This window comes from Eurypyga helias, unplaced genomic scaffold (genome assembly GCF_000690775.1).
Source record: "Eurypyga helias isolate BGI_N326 unplaced genomic scaffold, ASM69077v1 scaffold14550, whole genome shotgun sequence".
Lineage (NCBI taxonomy): Eukaryota > Metazoa > Chordata > Aves > Eurypygiformes > Eurypygidae > Eurypyga > Eurypyga helias.
The window spans coordinates 67,337-88,126 of record NW_010223900.1 but is presented as its reverse complement, the minus strand read 5'-3'; the positions used below and the strand labels follow the sequence as shown (position 1 = coordinate 88,126).

At 44.9% G+C, this 20,790-nt stretch overlaps 1 protein-coding gene across 1 annotated transcript in view; it reads right to left on the bottom strand.

Annotated features, from left to right (window-relative positions):
* The window catches only part of LOC104513148 (activating molecule in BECN1-regulated autophagy protein 1-like), a gene marked incomplete at its 5' end in the record, with an annotated part of 83,563 nt that overhangs the window by 1,770 nt on the left and 61,003 nt on the right, over positions 1 to 20,790 (bottom strand). The window contains 3 exon segments of the mRNA XM_010156432.1: positions 6,883 to 6,933; positions 6,936 to 7,057; positions 8,648 to 8,740. Coding sequence (XP_010154734.1) covers positions 6,883 to 6,933; positions 6,936 to 7,057; positions 8,648 to 8,740 — 266 coding nt within the window.

Here is a 20,790-nt window from a genome sequence, read left to right as displayed (position 1 = left end):
AACAAGGTGGAATGCCCCTTGGGCAGAACCTGACCCACGACTCTAGCAGAGGAATCCTGTTCAGGATGCGGCTGATGCATGAACTAGGAACCTGGCTGACCAGCATGAAGAGTGAGAACATAAGCAGCTATTAGACTGGCGTGAAAAACATGCATGCCAGGGAATATTGAAGCATTAATCATGAGCAAGTGGAAGGTTTGAGAAGCATGGTTTGGGATTCAGTCATCCCCTCCTTCAGAGGGCATAGTCATAAGCACTTCGTTACCAACCATCTGGCCAGGGCAGAGAGGAAGCCTGAGAAAGCCAAGAAGTGCAGCCTGGCTCAGAGACAGGCCAGCCAGCCCCATCTACTCAAGTCCTGAAACAGCAGGTACTGTGCTCTCGACAGATCACTTAATATAAACTACCCCAATACAGGAGCATTGGGAGAGCAAATCAGCAAAGATCCCCAGCCAATGCTCCTCAGCATCACCAACACGTGCTTCACCGGAGGAGTCCCTGCAGGCATCGCAGACCACAGCACCCCCTGCTCTTCCCTGCTCCTTAATTACCATGTGCCGTAGCTGAATTTCCAGCTGAGGCAGCTGCTTGCTCAGAAAACAGGCAAGGGCTGATGCCACAGCAGAAACCAACAAGTCACAAGCCTTCCAATTACGAGTGCAGAGATACAGGAGTGTTGGACAGTCCAGAAAGACAGCCCACCAAGGGCAGAAGTGAGCCTCACCGTCCAAGCTGCCAACAAGCACCTCTGCTTTGGAGGTTGTCCCTTCCCCCCCTCGGGTTTCAACAGTACCTTTGGCTGCCTGGTTCAGAGCAAAGCTTCCCGTGCGTCGTGCCTTGAGCTGAGCTACAGCGCAGATTCACACAGAGCCCGTTTCCCCTGCCTGGTGACTCCCACGCACGTTCTTGCACCAGGCTGCCAAGGCAGACTACATGAGTGCTCGGGGCGAGTACAGCAAGCTAACTTCCATCGGGTGGAGGTTCAGAGTGTGCACACAGGCACCCACCCAAAACAGCAGCAGTGCCGTAAACCCCACACCTCGCGCTGCTACAGGTTTCAACCTGCTGCAGTGGCCAAGCCCCCTTCCCCACCTCACCAAAACCCGGACGGAGAGAAACCCCATACTCGTGACATGCTTTTTCAGACTCCACAGGGTTTAGGCATATCCAGAGCACGAACCTGAGCTTGTGCAGGAGCAGGCCAAGTGACAGCACATCTAATTCTCCATATGGAGAAGGTAACTCCTCTCATTTTATGCTCACAACTACATTCTGATCCCCCACGCTCTGTAAAATCCTTTCTCTTAAGCTCTCATCCTCCTAAGCCTACCTTCTAGGGTCAGAAAAATAGGAAATACCTCACAGAGCACCACAAACAAAATCTAGAAAAATCTAGAAATCTAGAGCTAACCATCTCCAGCATGTGAAGTACTAGTGTAAGCATAACAACTGCCAATTTGTCCTCCACCTAGGCTGTGCTGGTGTCAGAATCCATCATAGAGTAGGAAGCAATCTTGAGACAGAGTCTCCCATCTTTTTCCAGACAGGAACACAAGTTCTGTGCCTAACAGGACAGAAAAGCACCACCCACGGTTCCCTCCCACAATACCTGAAGTATTAGTGTTGTATCCACAGTGCTGTGTTCCTCCAAACCTTTTCTACTGAAGTGACCTTTTCAGAGGTCCAAAACCCCATCTATCCCAAACACAGACACAGAACATCATTCTTGAGAGCAATTATCCCCAAGACCAAGGGATTTCTGCCAATCTGGCTGACTGGCTCCAACACGCAATAAAATACTCCCTAGCTAACGCATCCATTTTCAGAAGTCCTCTGCCATGCTACTCCAGCAAGACAAGAGCCTGACACAGAAGACTGGAAAGGCGAAACATATGGCAAACTTTCACTGGAGCTGGGCATAAGGCAGGAGCATTTCCACTCCTAAATGAAGCGGCCTCTGAAGTACTTACGGGGAGTTCAACCTGTTTATCCCTAGGCATGGACAGCATACACCTGATAAAGCCCATGGAAGCAAGGATGGGATCAGGCTCCTCTGTGGCTGTGAGATTTACTGAGATCGCTCTTTCTTCCTACTTTCTAAAATCAGCAGTAGTTAGTAGCCACGTTTTCAAACAAGGCTTCAAAATTAGAACTAAGAGTAAGCACCACAGAGATACTGAAGTCTTCAGAGACCATGGAATAATAGCTCTGAGGTGTGAGCTGACCCACTAATTCAGATGCTCAAAGATCAAAATATCAGCATTTTAAAATGAATTCACGCCTTGCATAAGAATAGGAAAGGGAGGGTCATAGCACAGCATAACCAGCTATGAATAATCACATCGCTCAGTGCCAGAAGAAATACTACCAGTTATTTTTCTCCCCAGACAAGATCAGAAGCATATTCACACTTCCTTTCCGAGATTGCTAATCCAAACAACTCCACAGAACTCAGAAAAGACACAACTGCTTTGACTTGTAACAAATTTCTTAGCAATATCTCACCTTGGTGATTTGTATGAGCTAAACTCATTTTTGTAATGAGAGTTTAAAAGTCAGCCCCATAATTTAATCCTAAGAGAGCCAGCTACTCGGCGTAGCTCCCACTGTAAAGGCTTGTGTAGTACATTCTTCTAGAACCTGGCTCTATTTTTTAGGTAGTGCTTTTCAGAGGGTTTTAAAGAGAAACTGAAATTTGCAGTTCTAGGGGACATATGATGCACATTTTACAGATGGATGGGCAGATGAAAGGGCTAAGGGATCTACCCACATTTCTACTTGGAGAACGAGATGCAGATCTAAAAGGTGATCCCTGGTGTCCTAGTTCCCTCTTCTACACTAATCATGCAGAAGTCACGTCACAACTGACAACATACTCAGCTAACGTAAAACATCACATTTCTTTTTAGCATTCATGAAGTTCAGCTGGGGACAGGGTATTCCTGCTCATGCACGCCCCCCCCTGCACCCCGCCATGTTCCGAATATCTCATGAAGTGAGTTACATCACATGCAGGCACACTGACCCTGCTTCTAAGTGTTCCTTAGGCATCCCCAGGTTGCTTTGCTTATACCAGGGAAGTTCCACATGCACACGCTGTCTCCTTTTCACTACCAAGTTTGAAAAAACCAAATCCCACAAACCCAAGCCTTCATTTTACAAGCTCTGTTCCCTCTCTAAAGCATCTGCTGCAACCTCTGAAAGCAGTTGGACATGCTGGAAATTTGCACTGGCTGGTGAGAAACACTTCAACCAAATAGGTTAAAAACTGCACATGGCCTGACAGTAGCCAATATGCTGCTCCAGCCAAAGACAGGCCAAGTAGCAGGCCACTGCCAGCAAGCCTTCCCCACAGCTACCCTTGCTGCAGTTCATAACATGTGGTGACCTTCACAGTGAGCACTGAGCTAGCTATCTGAATTTTAAGCCCCAAAGACAATGCAGATGATAGAAACTGGGATGCCAACTGCCCTTCAGTTATTTGCATCAAGTGTTTTTTTTGAATGTGGGTTATTTTTTTTTCCTTTACAAACAACAGGATTACCTGAAAGATGTACTGACAATAGCCAGGGGACAACACGGGCACCCAACCAAACAAGTGTCCTGCAGCCCTGCAAAGGTCCTTTTCCCTCAGCCTGCACAGTTACAGTCCCTGATGTTTACTGCTACTTGCACCCTACTCCACAGATCCACCAGGCTGAACAAGAGGCAGCCGCAGCCTGAGCCAGTCTGCACCGGGAATTACAATTGCTAAAGGTTAAAGCTTTGGGCCATTAAATCTCATTGGGAATTTCTGTTGGTTGTTAAAGTGAGATTTGACTTGCCAGTTGAATACAGATCCCTCCCCTCACCCCACCTGTCCATTTGCACGGGAAAGATAGTGTAACTCCCAACAGATTGTTTCTAATTAGGAGTGCCTCAAACTTGTAACTCCATCACTATTTCCACTACGTCTGTCAGGTTAAAAGAAAGCAGGAGACAGCTGAAACAGTGTTTTAGGCATTTCTTGGTACCTCTCTCCAGTTTTCTCTCAACTCTAACTTCCTTTGGTTTATGTGTGGTTTGGGAGCAGAGTTCACAAGGCAGCTATCAACTGCTGCAAAACAAAAAGGTACAGACTTTAGAGGGATTCACTTCTAATAAAGTCATCATATACTCACTCCTCCAAAGGAGGTAGAAAGATAATCAGAACAGCAAAGTCCCCGCAGAGCTTTGCATGAGAAAAGGAAACTATTTATACCCGCACAGAGCTTAATTAGATTTCTGATGCAATTCTGAATACTTTTTTTTTTTTTTTTTGGTACAGTAAGCACATATCTGGAAGAAATGCCCTGAGCCACAATTCCCCACAACAGCAGGGCTGACAGGACATAGGACAGAAACCCACTCTTGGGGGTATACTTAGACCTTCTTTTTCTTTTTCTTTTTTTCGAAAACATTCAAGGGTTTTTTTCCTGGTTTTGTTTTGGGTAGGGTTTTTTTCTCCCCTCATGATGAGGTGATGACTAAAATACTTTACAATACTCAATCACATCTGATTTATCCATTCTGCTGCTGCTAATACTGCTAAGCCTTTACGTAGTGATTTACATCTTCAAAGCCCCATACAAAACACTAATTAATCTTCACAGCCCCTGGTGTACTGTACTATGGGAAGATTTATTCCCATTTGGTAGATGATTAATAGTTTGCCCTAGGTCACACACCAAGCTAGTGGTAGCACTTTTTTTTCCTCTTCATGTCCCTGACATGTAGATCCTGGTATTAGGAAACACTTGTTTCCCTTTCAACAGGCAAAGGGTTTTGGTAGATAGAGTGGACAAATTAACCATCAGAAAAGCAGCACAGCATCTAATGTAGCCTGCCTGAACACACTGGATGTGCATCACAAGAGTTTATGATGCTGGGAAACCAGGAACCTTAATGTCACAAGCAGCACAACAGGGCTCAAGAGTATTATGGAGCACAAAGACTCTTGGATGAACCAGACCACTGATGCCACAAGTCCCTGGCTAACTGGTGGAGTTGTTAACAGCAGCTGAAAACGCAGTCTCTCTGCTTCATGATAGGTCCTTGTGCTAGTCCTCAGTCATGGACTGCAGTTGAGTTACTCAACAGCTTCCTGTGCTGAGCTGCTCTTGAGCCTTTGCACAGGAATTTCCACTGCGGATGAACTGCCGTAAGGACTGAACAACTGTAGGGTAAGAACGCTTGGCTCATCTCCAGTGCATGCATCCATCCTGGAATAAAGAACTCCTTCATTTTAAAGATCCCTATATAGGAGACAGAAGTGCGATAGCCCATTTTGCAGGAGAGGCCACTTGTGATAGGTCTGCATGAGAGTCAGAAATCACACCAGATGTGACAGTCTTGACAATCTTCTTCCAAGCAAGAAAGGGAGACAAAGAGAAGTGTCTGTCCTAGGTTTGTTATCTACACTCCTTTTTTTCCAAATGCTAACATGTTTTGCCTCTCTGTAGAAATATCCTGCCCAAGACACCGGTAAAGGACAACCCTTCACCATCTCATTAATGGTCTAGTTAAAAACCATGATCTAGATCTGAAAACTGAAAGGTTAATTGGAAAGAGCGAGATAACGAAACCTTCCTATGATTGCAGAACAGCAGCAGAGAGAAGCAGCAGTGGACAACTCCACTGGTTTAACAGAGCAGAGAAAGATCCCCAGGCCTGCAGCATTAGCCACCATGCCCTCGATGCAAGGAGGTCCCACAGTGTACCCTGTTCTCAGCCTGCATACCACACTCAGTGGAAGAACCAGTTCCCACAAATTCGGCATTTGTCCAGACATCCTACATTCCAGCCTTATTCACATGCCCTCAACTGTACTAACCTTCCAGAGAGGTTAATCTCAGCTTCGCCGAGATAAGCAGATGGGAAAGCCCACAGGTCAGGAATTTGCCACTTAACTTTGAACAGCAGTGCAGAGATCAGAGAAACACAAAACCTTATTACACATGCTGGATGCTGCACAGCAGACACTGTGGAAGAGTCATATGCCAAAAAGCACCTTTCAGAGTGAGAGAACACAAGCAAGCATACAGGCACAAACAGGCACGTCACAGGGTGCTTCCCAAAGCCAAGCGGGTTCATCATGAACCAACAACTTCAAAACTGTCTCCTTGATTTTTTCCCTGCCTTTCTTATGTAGATACTGCCCAATTCCTTCCTAGCCAAGCTTTCAGAGTTGGATTCAAGCACAGTACTACAGTACAGAGACAAGAATCCTGGACAAAACGATCATGCTTTCAAGGGATTAGTGACTTGATCATCATATAGGAATTGCACATCAGCTGCTTCCAGCTCTTTACATCTTGGTAAGTTTTCCTGAACTGGAAAACACTAGAGATATTTTTGAATAGCTAAGCTGGACACTCATCACAGCCTTCACTGATCAGTCTACACAGAATACTCACACCTGCTGTGTGAGAAGTGATTTATAGTCGTTTATTTTGTATCCAGATGCTGAGCTTGTGAAGCCTGCACAGTTTTTAGATGCAGAGGTTGAAGGACCAAGCTAAACTCTTAACACAGAAGGAGAAAGGGTAATTCTTAGGAGTTTGCAGCTGCACTGATGGTTAGAGTTCAGGAGATTTGTGTGCAGTGATGCCAGTACAGCTGATTTTACAAAGACACAATGATCTCAAGAACAGTTCATTTTGCCCTCTAAAATCATGCGAAAGAGAACTTCTCTATTCATATGGACAGAGATTCACACTCAGCATCTTGGCCTGGCTACAGGCAAATTATGCTGGAGAAATTCTCGTTGAAGAGATAACAGGAGCGTCCAAATGCATTGATAGGATGTGGAACCTCCTCATTCACCACTTAAGCTGTCAGATAAATCATTGCTTGAGTTCCTACCTTCCCCAGTCCCTGCAGAGGCGGATTCCTGCTCCTGCACCTCCCTCTCTGCAGCTGAGGCGCCAAGGTCTGGGTACCCTGTGAAGTCACAGAGGTGGGGGGGTTTCGGGGTTGCAGGCCTATGGCATTCATCAGGCCCATGTCCCTGTCTGTCCTCCATGTGGCTCTGCTGGTTCTGAAAAGAGAGAAAAACAAGTAAGACCAGGAGCACTGGAGGCAATGTGCCCCAGCAAGATTGCAGCATCCACCGGAGCCTCTTCTTGCCTCCACTCCGACCAGGCACCTGCTAGCCATGGTGCAGACGGGGCTGGAGGGAACTGTGACCTGCTCTTATTTACACACACACAGACACCCCTCTCCAGCCCCATCTGGCTGGTCTCTTGAGTTTCAAGCCAACAGAGTCTTGCAGTCCACTCACCCTTCCACAGAAGCAGCATGTCTGACAGGCATAGAGAGATATCCCTGCAGCATCACTGTGCCTGCAGAACAACTCTGTCTCGAGGTCACCGAGTTGAGTAGGCAACACAACATGCAGCGCAAGACCATGAACACACACACACAACCTCCCTCTGCTCGTCAGCAGGGTGGTTTTAACTCCCAAGGACTCCTCTGGACCTCCTAGTTTGTCAGCATCACACATGAATGCACTCCAGCAGGCATTTCTGCCCGTTCCAGTCAGACAAGAGAAATTCTCTGTTCTCAAAAGCAAACAACAGGAACCACCCTCAAGGTTCATTAGCTTCTCAGAATCAAACAGTTGAAGTGCATGACGCTACAAGAGCTGAATCTTGACAACGTTTGGACGCTCTTTCCAAAACTGACCTCTGGCTCTAAGTGCTGGGAATGGTAAAGAGATTCTAGGAAAGGCTGTCCCATTCACAACCTTTTTTTCAGAAGGTTTTGAATCCTGACACACTTTTCTTGCTCTCTCTTTGAGCTAGTTTTTCTGCCTTCAAGCTGCTCTTAAGCCTATCATGCAAGACTGAGAAGTGCTGTCAAAAACATGAGTAGTGTCAATACCCACTCACATGGCAGAGTAAAGAATCTCTTCTGCCTAGTTTTCACCCTCAATCAGACCAAGGCTGTAGGACAGCACAGACTTGGCACTCTACACCAGCTCACAACTTCCTTGCGATCCTAGAGCTCTCAATTCAGAAACAAGACTGTCACCCTCGTGCTGAGAACAGCCGGCTCATGGAGAAGTACTCGCCACTGGGGCGAGAAGCAAGGGACTGCAGCATCACCCTTGTGTTTAGAGTAACTACTGTGTGCATCACCAGACAGACTGGATGAAGCAGCCAATAAGGCTATCAAGGGATTTAGCTTTATTTTTAGAGTTTATTGCTGAGAAACAACTGTCCCATGACCAGAAACTAAAGGGATGAAAGTCAGTCACCAGGACCACCCAATGGATTTGCACTCATCTCTCAAACTCCGTTCTTCAGTTATCCTCCAAAGGCTGTTGACTTAGCATGATGTTTTTGATGCATCAGGCCCCACATGTTCCTCCCGCAGCGGGCTCACAGATGTTACTGAGGCAATGGCATGACACATGTACTTCACTGTCACTGGCAGCACTTTGGGCACTGAATGTCACTTACTGGAAGCAGCAGGCCAGGTTGACCCAACGAGGCATGTCAAAGGGTGGGTGTGAGGGGAAATGCATACTTAAAGCTGCCAGGTAAGGGAACAAAGAAGTGGTACTGTCAGAGGTGGTAACAACAGCAGGAAGGGTGAGGTCTCTCTAACCCACACTCAGACTCACCCAGGCCGCTCAGTGCTCCTGCTGTTGGAATGCACGGTGAAGACGTTCTCATTCAGCTGGTCCCAGTGGTACTCAACACCAGAGTTTAAGGCCCTTCAAACACCAAAGAAGGAAAAAATATTAGCACGACAGGACACTATTCCAGCCAGCTCACATTACGTTCCCACAACACGAAGAACAGTGTTGATTCCTGCCCTACAAAACTGCAGATCTAGCTCAGTCCACATTTTTGTTAAAAGGGCTCATCGTCACAGAACCTTGAAAATGTGGAGCACTGGCATTACCCAGACTGCTCTGGAATATTCCATTTATTTCAATACAGTATTAGCACTGAGGCACAGCAACAGGAGCAGAGAGATTTTCAGGAAATGAAGACTTACAACTGTGTGTATAAAATCAGGTTACCCTAACTCCAAGTGACTAAACAAAGAATTGGAATGGGAAGGCCAATTCTCCCTGTGGTGCCTGCCAACATTTCCTGCACTAGGCAATGCTAAGTAAAACACTGCTCTTATCCGACATTTAGTTTCTTCGCAAATGGTTCTCGTTCTACCTATAAATAAATCTCTATACAGCTGTCCCGGTTTCGGCTGGGACAGAGCTATTTTTCTTCCTAATAGCTGGTATAATGCTCTGTTTTGGATTTAGTAGGAGAATAATGTTGCTAACACACTGATGTTTTCAGTTGTTGCTAAGTAGTTGTATTGCTTATGCTAAGTCAAGGACTTTTCAGCTTCCCATGCTCTGCCAGCGAGGAGGTGCACTAGAAGCCGGGATGGGGCATAGCCGGGACAGCTGACCCAGACTGGGCAAAAGGATATTCCCTACCATGTCATGTCATGCTCAGTATATAAAACTGGAGTTGGCCAGGGGGAGAGAATCGCTACTTGGGAATGGGCTATCAATCACCGGGGTGGTGAACAACTGTCACATTGAGCATCATTTGGTTATGATCCTTTATCAGTATTATTATTATTAATTTCCTCTTCCCTTGCTGTCCTATTCAACTGCTTTATCTCTACCCACAAGTTTGGGTTTTTTTTCCAATTCTCTCCCTCATCCCACCTGGGGGGGAGGCAAGTGAGCAGCTGCGTGGTGCTTAGTTGCCAGCTAGGGATAAACCACAACCCTCTCACTGTGGAGCAAGGGCAGACACAAAGGATATTTCAGTAAGTTTCCACAAAAGAATTTGTACTGGATCTACACGTGTGTCCGGAAAAACCCAGAACTTGAATTTTACACCTAACGCTACAAAGTTTAACAAAACAGCCAATGCTCTGGCAACCTTTCACAGTGCATTTCCCAAAAAGGTACACAAAGCCAGGGCTGGCTAATCACTCACAGGATCAGGGAAGGTGAATAATGCATAGCAAATGAGCACATCACTGCTGAAGACTACGGGAGATCACAGAAACTAAACCACCATAACTATAATGCTGTAAAGTGCATCTCCCACTATTTCTAAGGCCCGATGGCTCTTGGACTGGAAGAGAGTAAGAGTGAATCCAGCTTACTCCGTGCCGTACAGAAATATCAGAGGACAGGCACACACTGGGCAGTCCAAGCCGGTATAGACGCTCCCACCTACTGCTGCGTCCCACCTCCAGAAGCACTGTGGTGCATTTCCACAGAAGAGACCTTCTGTACAGTGTTTTGCCACCCCATGCTGACACACCAGCTCCCTGTAAGCTGGCCTGGGGGGTTTGAAACGGTGCTGTATCCCAGCACATGGTGGCTGGACTGCAGACACCTGACGGTGCTAGGTAGAAAGTTTAACAGTGCTGTGGTCACCACAAAGCGTGTAAAAACAAACAAAAAAAAAGTCCTGTGGAGAAAGAAATAAATTGTGTCTGAAGAGCTGGAGTTGCACCGCACTGCAGGCAGTCTCAGAGCATGAACTGAAGGTCGTCCCATAATCTGAAGGAAGGATTCAGGCCAAGTAGTTGGTACCTGGTTATGGCTCAGACACAAACATGGTGTTCTATGTGCACACAAAAGCTGTTGTCCCTGTAATAAGATGCCTCAACAGAACTGGCAAGAACCCCAGCGCAGAGAATGCTGCAGGTCAGACATGCTGCAGTGGGAGAGCTGCGTGCGCCGGGGGCCTGAGGCAAAGCTGCTGCAGTGACAGCACCCCAGGTCATGACCGAGGGCGAAAGCTGGAGAAAAATTAGGTCAACAAAACCACGCATGGAGTTTACAGGAAGCAATCAGTCATCACTATTTTTTTAGTGCTGAGCTAGCCATGCACTGCATTATACCCCATGAAAGCAGCTGCCAGGGAGATGCCGATTTACACGGGTTGCGGAGTTTATTGACAGATGGTAACCTGTCACTAAAACCGTGCCAGTGCCTCTGGCTGCTCTAATATACCGAGACCTAGCCGTCACGCTCTGCTGTCTGCAAAGCGGCATGCTCCCTAGGCAAGCGAGACTTTCTGACCTGGTAGTCAAAATTTCCATGAAAAGTCTCGTTTGCTTGGTATCTGCAGCTATTACACAACAGAGCTAAAGTGACCCATCCCCTTCTCCCCCGCTGTCCACACTTCTTGATGCTTTCCGAAGTACAGGCATAGTCCCCACTGCCACCTACACAACTAGTGTTCCTCGCCAAGGTGCTCCGTGTGCCCTACTTGTCTTGCCAGCTTGCCAGCTCCAAAGACAAGAAACCAGAAGACTGTGAAGCTTTCCCTAAGCCAAAATGTGAGTTGGCAATACTGCGTTTCTTCTCTCACCCCCAACACTGTGTTCCTGTACTACACGGAAAGCTCAGCCCCTGAACACACACTTCTTAAAGTCTGATTCATCTCACTTCTACAAAAACCTCATGGTACCAAACTGACACGTAGTACACCAGGTTAATAATTTCCATCCCTGCTCCCACCTATTCTGCAGAGGCTCACTAGTGTAGAGTTGGTCTGCTGGATGGGAAAATCCGTTCTAACTCCATGCACCTTTCCCTGGTCAATTTGCACCTTTCCCTGGATGGTGAAATCAATAGCCATTCCATTTAATACATGACTTTGCATATTGGTTTTAAATGCTGCCATTTATCAACTGAGATTCACTGCCAGGGTCCTATTAGCTACTCATTTACTGCCAGAAAATTGAGGACTTTCCTTTCCCAGAAGGAGGACCTGTAGCAGCTGGTACCACTACTCCCACTGCTGACTCTGGGAACACCGATCAAAAGGCTTAAGCCAAGGTCACTAGACTTGGCCACGATGGGAGTTCAACATTCTCATCACCACTCTAACCTGGCTTTTTAGTCTGGTCTATGCTTGTCTCCTTGCAGGGCCAAAAAAGCGTCTCAGCATAAACAGCTGGCACTCCATGCTGCAGCAGCCAGCATCCTCACTGCTACCTTTCAGCAGACCCTGCCCTTAGCCAGCTAACCAACTTACCCATCTCCCAGCTCCATTTCTTGCAAAAGGCTTCAGATGATAAAGCCCTCACCGCAATCTCTGTTCCTTGTGCAAGCATCTGCGCCTCTCTGACCTGGAACCCACAAGAAGCTTCTCCACAGTCCTAAGACCAGTATCGAGCTTACATCCAATTAGGTTTTCCAGCCTTTGGATGGTTGACTGAGGCTACAGGAGAGATGTTTCAGACTGCATCAAGGTACAGTGAGGAAAGCAAATATCTGAACTTAACAGAAGGAACTTCATCATCACTTCCCTTCTTAACAAAGACTTCATCTAAGCAATGCTGCTCTTGTGTGGGTTAAATGCCAGTTTTAAGACCATGCCTGCATTAGAAACGTGATCACATAATCACACCTTAAACCAACTTAAGCACACAACAAAGATGTGTGTCACAACCACAATTACTTAGGTTTAAAATCAGATTTTCAATTAAGCTTAAAGATTTGCGCTGGCTTAACCACACCTATTTAAAACAGTGCAATCTCCCTTTTCAGAAAGCCTAAAGGTTTTTTAACTCCCATTGCAAAATATTGTTTGAATTTTGTAAATTAGCAAGACTTTCACAGTACGTTTCCCAGGAGATTTGCAAATCAAGGCCTGACTATTCATTTCACAGAAGCAGAGCTTACACTGGAGAAATGAATATTTTTCAGGTAATGTAAGCATTTAACTTTTGCTCCATCAAACTCTAGACATGGAAATGCTGGAAGCACTTTACATTTTCCAAGGCATAAGGTAGAAGATCTGTGTAGGATGGAGCATGTTGCCACTTGGATGTGGATGCAGTAAGGAGGACATTTGTTGCCCAGGGCTTCAGGGTGAAAAATTGCAATTCTCCACACTGCGTCAGTCATGGACAGTGAAGTCCACTTAGTCAAGTTCCTATTTTCTTCCTTTTTATGGCTGTCACTAAGCTCTCTAAGCCCTCCCTGGAAATTTCCATTAGCTTTGTTAAATGCAGAGCTGCTCACAGCCTGGCTTTCCCAGCAGGGATCCGTTCTGAGATGGACTTTTCCTTCACGCCTGTGTCCAGCTCACATTATTAACGAGCTTGGAGACGGTGAAGGGCACCAACTTGCATGCTTTGCTGAAAGTCAAATAAGGATTCAGAGTGGAGCCTGTTAAGTACCAAGACCCAACAACTTAGGACAGCCTCTCCCCCTGTGCCTGGAGGTATTACACCTACACAACCCAGGCACGTGCCACTGAAGAAACGAGGGCCAGGCTCTAGGAATTAATGACAAAATTATTCACATGTGACAAGAAAGCTGAAATACAACTTACTGTGTTGGCTTAACCAGTATTTGAAAAGTAAATCAAGAAAGCACAGGTGAGCACAAACCAACTTAGACATCTGCCCCAACTGGCATATCCAAAGCTGAGAGTTGGAAGGGGAGGAGGGATTAGGACAAAAGTTCCCCAACTCTACCATAACCATACAGCTCAGGAGAAAGATGGCAAGACAAAAGAAATATAATCTGCAAGTAAGGCATGCATGTCCAGGAAGGCATAAATAGCACTTACTGTCTTTTCACTGAAACCATCCCCAATACCAAAGAAGGTAACAGCAATGGGCAAACGCACTGCTCTCTCACATCCTGCCACACAGAAAGGCCTAACAGTAGCACACTTGTCTGCTACAGCACCGAATTAAATTTTGATCACAACATTGTTGCCTGCAATCCCATAAAAATATCAGCACAACCCCATTACTAGAGCGAAGATTGTGGCAAGCCCAACATGGAGAAGACTAGCTGCAAAGTGATCCCACGCAGCTAGATGAATATCTGATTTTCATGCTGCCAAGGTTTGCTTTCTCCACAAAAGAAGTTACTCTTTAAAGCTGATTTCTGAAATACATTGTCCATTCAAGATCACTAAAAGCAAGCATACAAAGCCAGGTTAGTTTACAAAGGATTTGAATTCCCCAAGATGTACTTTCTTTCCTTTGTGTAAATTTATCATTCTTAAACCATTCAAACTTTATCAAGGAAATAGGGTGAGCTACAGAGGGCAAGCAGCAGCAACGATATCTCGCGCAATGCAATGCTCAGCCAGATTCCAGATGCATCCTTGTCAGCAGCTCATTATCTCTTCTGCCGGTGTGATGATCAGCACAGCAAGCCCATCCCTGGCTCCCATGACTAGCTAGGCAACGGTATTGTCAGTACAAGGCAAAGTTTGGCACTCCCAGCAGCTTACTGGATAGGAAAACAATCATTTCTAACACCCTACTTCATAAATATTTAGCTTTCTGTGCAGGTGATGAATCACGTGCAGAGACAAATCCAAGTGAAAATTGGCTGCAGTGCAAACTGCATGGAACTCGCAAACAGGATTCCTGGAGTAGCTCTGCTGGGCAGTTAATTCCCTTTGAGCAAGGAAGAGGTGGCAGCTTCGCTGGCGGCCTATTTCAGAGCACACCCGTGGTGTACAGCCCCTGTGTGACCAGCCAGGGGAAGAGCACAGGATGGAGTATAGAAATTCCTAACAAGTCGTAGTGTACACAAGATCTGCAGTTTACAATTAACAGACATTTAAGTGATGTATGAATTTATCCTATATCCATCACATTCAAGGGAACAATGGAAATATCACCCCTTCTCCGCAACTAGCGACAGGTGCAATTTTGTTCCCTATACTGTCCAGCCCGCTAATTTTCCAGAATCCCGCAAGCTTTGCCTGCCTGGAAATCAGCAACCATACAGAAATGCATTCTGACACCTACTTGAATTGCCAAAGGTGCTGCAGAAGCAGGACAGCGAGCAGCTTGGTGCAGCTGGTAGCTGTGTGCCTGCTTCAGGGAAGATGCCAGCTCAACTCGGAACGCTACGCAAGATGAGTGGCCCCCTTCATCTGATTGCGCAGCCCTGCCAGCTAGGTGAAATACTGGGATTTTTGAAGAATCTCCATTCAAACTCATTTCAATGAGGTCAGCCTTATAAATTTGGAGGTACCAGTAGCTAGTAACGCTTTTCTGTCTCCACAGAGTGAAAATGTAAGAGTTTGTTCTGCTCATTGCTGGGCAACTAAAGCTGGATAAAATCCATGTTCTTGTGGCCAGTGGGTAAGATAGAAGGCACACCTCTACAGCACCCTCCCTGGGCAAAAACGTGGTATCTCGGCTAAGGAAGAGAGTCATCAGCCAGCTAAGAGGTTAGATACCTCAGAGAGAGAGAGAGGGATTAACACGGTGGGAAGAAGCCAACCAGAACGGTTTCTTCTGATCCACAGGGTCTACAGCTAAAATCCAAGTGACTTCCAGGCGTCAGCACGTGTAACCTACCTACAGTTTGCATGTAGCAGATGAGCAGATTCATAAAGTGAGTGGAAACGCAGGACACGCCAACAGAAAGCATAAGAGGAATTTGTGTTACATTCCAAGGGAGAGTGTCTTGAATTAGGAATCAGTCTTCCAACACATTCAACAGGAGTGATAAATGGAAATTAAGCAGCCAGACAATGAGAGCAGAAGGGAGGAGCTTCGTATGAAAGTTTGGATGTTTGCTTATCTTGGGGCCCAAGTACAAACTGAGAGCACTGCTCTTAAGGGACGCGAAGCTACACAGCATACTCTGTGTCGAGAATAAAGACAAGAAGAGTCCTTCACAGACAGCCTTCAGGCCAGTATCAACTTTCCTACTGAAATGCCACAACAGTTTTTGGAGCAGATGGACAAAACACTTGTGCAAGGAAGACCCAGAATTAAGATTTGCTCCTACAACACTGGTAAGATTTTTTGTATCATACAGTGCACTACGCAGTAGTTTTAGCACTATTAAAAAACTGCAAGTTTACATGAATAAGAACATAGCACCTAGGTCAAACAGCCTGGAATTAACAAGGAAAAAATAGACCAAATAAGAATTTCCTGAATTTTCACCAATTTTCTTCTCACTCAAAATCTTGCCAGTATTCCATGCTATCACTTAATCTGGTTCCAAATGCACCAAGTAGCACCTAGGAATCCTCTGGAAGGTAAATAACAGATTCCAAAATGCAGAGCTTTAAGTTCCTTAAATAAGAACAATTTAGCTTGGTATCACCTTAAACCAAGCTCTAAAGATGGATAACTTGCTTAAAGTCCTCTAAAAACCTAAAGGCTCATTAATTGCTTAAAGTGATTACTGCCAGACTATACTCCAAATAAGCTTTGAACCCTCAGAATATCATAAGCTGTTTATGATCCATCAGCTCTTCCAGTGGCTTAGACAATTTAGGATGTTAGGAGTCTTTGGGGGAGCACAAATTGCTTAAGCCTTCTAAGGCCTTAAACATCTTAAACTGCTACAAGTCTTGAGAACCAAAGTCATTCTTTAGTCATCTTTGACCTTTCACTAGCATTTTGGCAGAAACTAACATTTACATTGATTCAAATGCAACTTCAAAGTAGGCTTGTTTTGGAGATCTTACTCAAACAAACTAAATCAGGAAAACGCATTTAGAATGGAAGAAATCAACTTCAAAATAAATGGTTAAAATTAGTATGCATAGCAAATGCTTTTTTTTAATAGAACACTGCGATGTGCACGCACAAAGCTGCCAAGCTCCAGAACCAAGATCTGAGATTGGTACAATCTCGATGAGATCCACAGGGCGAGCCAAGTTTTATATTTTTAATCTTCAACAGCTTTGAAATTAGCTAACTTAAAAGTGTTCTGTTTATCACACAGGGGAAACCGGCTCAAAAAAAAAAAAAAAAGAAGACAAAACCCCAAATCCACAATTATTACTGCAATTACTCACAGTTTGTAGACACTGAGTTAAGACCTTTTACAGAACAAGCTAGCTCGAGGATTTAAAAAAAAGGAAAGAAAATGAAGAAAAAGTTGCATGTTTTATTTACTAGCTGGATTCACTACAGTCCTGCTGGAAAACAAAGGCATAAGGGACAACAAATAAAAGTCTACACATAAACTGGATTAAACACCGGAAAATTAAAGATGATTGTACTGGCAAGCCAACAGAGTAAACAACTGAAAAGGGAGGTCTAGCATAGACCTGTGGAGAAAATAAAGGTTGTAAGAAAGCAGGATGGACTGGTGTTGCCAAAGAGGAAAAAGACGTGCTAAAAATAAACACAAGGAAAATGGTACTAGAATGAGAAAAGGTCTATTCATCAGCAAGGCTAAGGACAAAAAATCAATGAGGACTCAAAGTGGACAAGATATTGAATTTTCCCTCTCAAGTCTCCACTTAAAAAATATCCAAGGGTACTTACGCAATTAAGGAGTAAGAAAATAAGCCCGACATAGCAGCTAGCTGCACTCATTATTAAAAGAAAAGTTAACTTTGAGCTGTTCACACCTGATTTTTAATACGTTACAGAAAAATGAGGAAGTGTCAAAAGGCCAAAAGAAGCCAATTTAGCAGCATTCTTCAAAAAAGAAAGCCATACTTAAATTGACAATTAATCTCTGCTAACTTTTATCCTTAAAGACAGTAATATAACAACGAGGAAAAAAGGTACATGAAAACAATGAAAGTGAGCCACATGCAGTAGGCAGTAAGACAAATAACTGCTTGCATGAAATTTAATTGCTTTTGTAGATAGAATTAGAAAGAAGTAAAGGAAGAAAAGGCACCAGGTGTGATCTGATAGATATAATTGAAGCATTTGATGACTGTTCTTAAGAGTACGTAGCTATGCTCTTAAGAAGATCGCTACCAATCCGAGAACCAGTAAGGTTCTGTCACTGCAGAATCACAGTGACATTGCACACAAACTGGTAAGTAGCAGGTTAAGTTTCTTTAACACCGAGGTCTGTACCAAGTTCCCTTTCTCATGGTGGAAAATAAATGTCACTAAGTAGTAAGTGCTTCAGCAAATCTTGAAGAATTGGGTGAGGGAGATGAACTTGCTAATAACTGAAGACTTAAAGCAGCTCTCAAAATTTATCTCTAGGATTCATAGACATATTAAGTGGAATTTTATGAGGGTACCTTCCACCTCGTGCCATCATTCACCCTGGATATCAAATTCACATACAGAAACAGAAATGGAATAAAAAACAGTATCAGAATGGAGATACTGTTTCAAGCCTCCGTATTATCACTCTACTTCTCTTGCATCTACAATGACTGAGCCTCTTGGCTCTTGGAATATTGAGGCTTTCCTACACAATTTGGAAGCAATCAATTTCATTTTTTTCTTAAATGAATCAATCACAAAATCCAAATATAAGCTTTCAGGGTGCGTCTTTAGTGCACAATTGGTGAACTCACACACACACTCCTTTTCAGTCCTCTTATCAAAATCATCTTTTACCCTCATTTACAAAATTCGATGTATCTTGCAGTTAACAGTCAGCAAAAGTCCAGCCATGCAATGGCTTACTTGGCCATGGTCAAAAACCACTGTGCAGATGCTGCCTTTCAAAAGCTCATTTGCAGGGAGGACAAAACCATTATCTGCAGCCATCCCAGTTAGCAGTTTTGAAAACGTTTCCTGTGTGGGGTTGCTAACATCTGTCCATTACACAGGAGGGAAGACAGCTCCTCCTTCTGTCTGTCTGCTTACTCCATCCTCCAGAAGCAATTCTCAAAAGGCAAACAACGCACCAGGGCTTAAGCTACTAGGGGACATGACTGCTAGAGGCTGAAGAGCCTCTATGGGGCCAGCCAGCAGAGACATGACACAGCAGGCAGCTGGAGAGATCACCATTTCTTCACCAGCATGGCTAACTAGATGCAGACACATTGTCCCCATTACTAGATGAGAGGATATGCAATTTTCAGATTAAAAGAACCCTGAATTGGCATGGACAGACAATTGCAATGATCCTCTGCAAAGCATAGGGACTCATAATGAAGAGAATTTTCCCAGAGTGATTTCATGTTAGAGGTAGATCTTGTCAAAAAGAACTAAAATATGCACACTGCATAGCACTGAATCAATTTGAGACTCTCCACACCTACTTCCAAATGAAAGAATTCCAAGGGACGCTGCCTCTGAACCAGATACCCCCCTGAAGATGTATTTTAATTCCATTACCAGAGGCTCTGTCTGCTGAAGAAATCCTTCCTCTCTTGTGGATGCCTGCACTCCATAGCTAGCCCTAGACAAGGTGCTTTGAGCGCTTGGTTTTCAAACTGTTTTCTCACAACACTGAGGTGTTTGGACTAGTATTTTCAAAAGCCCGTGAGCCCTTCCAGAACCTACTCCTGAGCATACGGGCTGTATTCAAGATGAAACGAGGAAGAACTGATATGTGGAACCCCTGCCCTTCTCCTATGGCAGTCCTCCGCAAGGGAAGCTAGTGAAGGGCAATAAGCAGCAACATAGTCTACTCTTCGCTTTTGATCTCACCTGTTCATGCTCTCAATATTCAAGAAGCCCCATCTGGGGCGTTTCTGAATAGAAAAGCTCTTGTTAGGATGCGACAGGATAGGAAAGGTTATGAGCACTAAAAACCAAATTCCTTTTTAATGCAGTAGAGGTGTTTCCACTTTACAAGCCACTGTGGATTTCATTCCAGGCTGTAAAAAACAAAGATTCAGGAACTCAATCAAACTTCAACTACACAGAAAGATGTACAAAACTCCAGTGAGCATCATCACTGTCACCGTTACAAAGGATGTCAGGCAGCATGTTACTGGTGTGAAGCAGCCATGGGGAGGCTAAAAAAAAAAAAGCACTAATAGCCACCACAGAAAAGTCAGTGTGCAGCAGGATAGCAGGGGGGTGGGAGGAATTCACACTGCTCTGTACCACCACCTCCTGCCACAGATCTCCAGGCCACAGTCAGCAGTACACAGCAGTTGACTTCATTTGCTAAGTGGAGTACACCACCTCAAGTGGTGTGCCTAAAGGGATTCCTGTTCTCACGTGGCACAGCTCTCCCAATGAACGTCAGTGTTGTGAACTCAGTGTCTTGATTTAGCTCAATGGTGCCCATCCTTTAACAGGTGGCAGCCTCGTAGCCTTTCAATACCATACTTCTGGACTGAACACAAACTCATTTTACATCCCAAAAGCACAGACTACAATGAGTTAGTGTGAAGCCATGTGCAAGCATATAGCAGACTCGTGATCTAGCATGTATGCAAGTGTACCAGTTGGCAACCGTCTATACACTGAACCATGGTAAGAGTGAACTACAGGACCCTCAAAAAAGGAACAGGCTGTCACAACCTCATAGACTGCAACCTGTTTCCAATCCACATCCGAGGACCAAAACTCTCTTATCAGCAGGACTTGTCTGTGAACCACAGACCTGAGTACCATCGCTCCAGCCTATCAACACTGCAATTGGTTAAAAAACAACAAAAGCATGAAGCACCCCCAAAGACACTTACACTGCCTATGATTTCATTCATTACTATGTGCATCTTCAGGACTTGCAGATGCCTTTCTTCCTATCAGCTTCCTGTGCAATTTGCTCTAGATGTATCTGCCTTGGCAGGGGGGTTGGACCAGATGATCTCCAGAGGTCCCTTCCAATCCTGACCATTTTGTGATTCCTGCACTTTGTGCTCTGTTTCCAATCCTGACCATTCTGTGATTCCTGCACTTTGTGCTCTAACAGCCACTTCATTGAACCTTCTCCCAGTGACTCCTTTTACATGGTGGCTGATGATTTTTTCCAAACAAAAAAGATAAATCAGACTCATGAAAAGTAACTTGCTTGTTCTGTGCATCACCTGCAGAGAAAGTTGTTTCCCAAAGCTGGGTTCCTGTCCCACAGGAACTCAGTCCCCTGGGTTCTTTCACACTGAC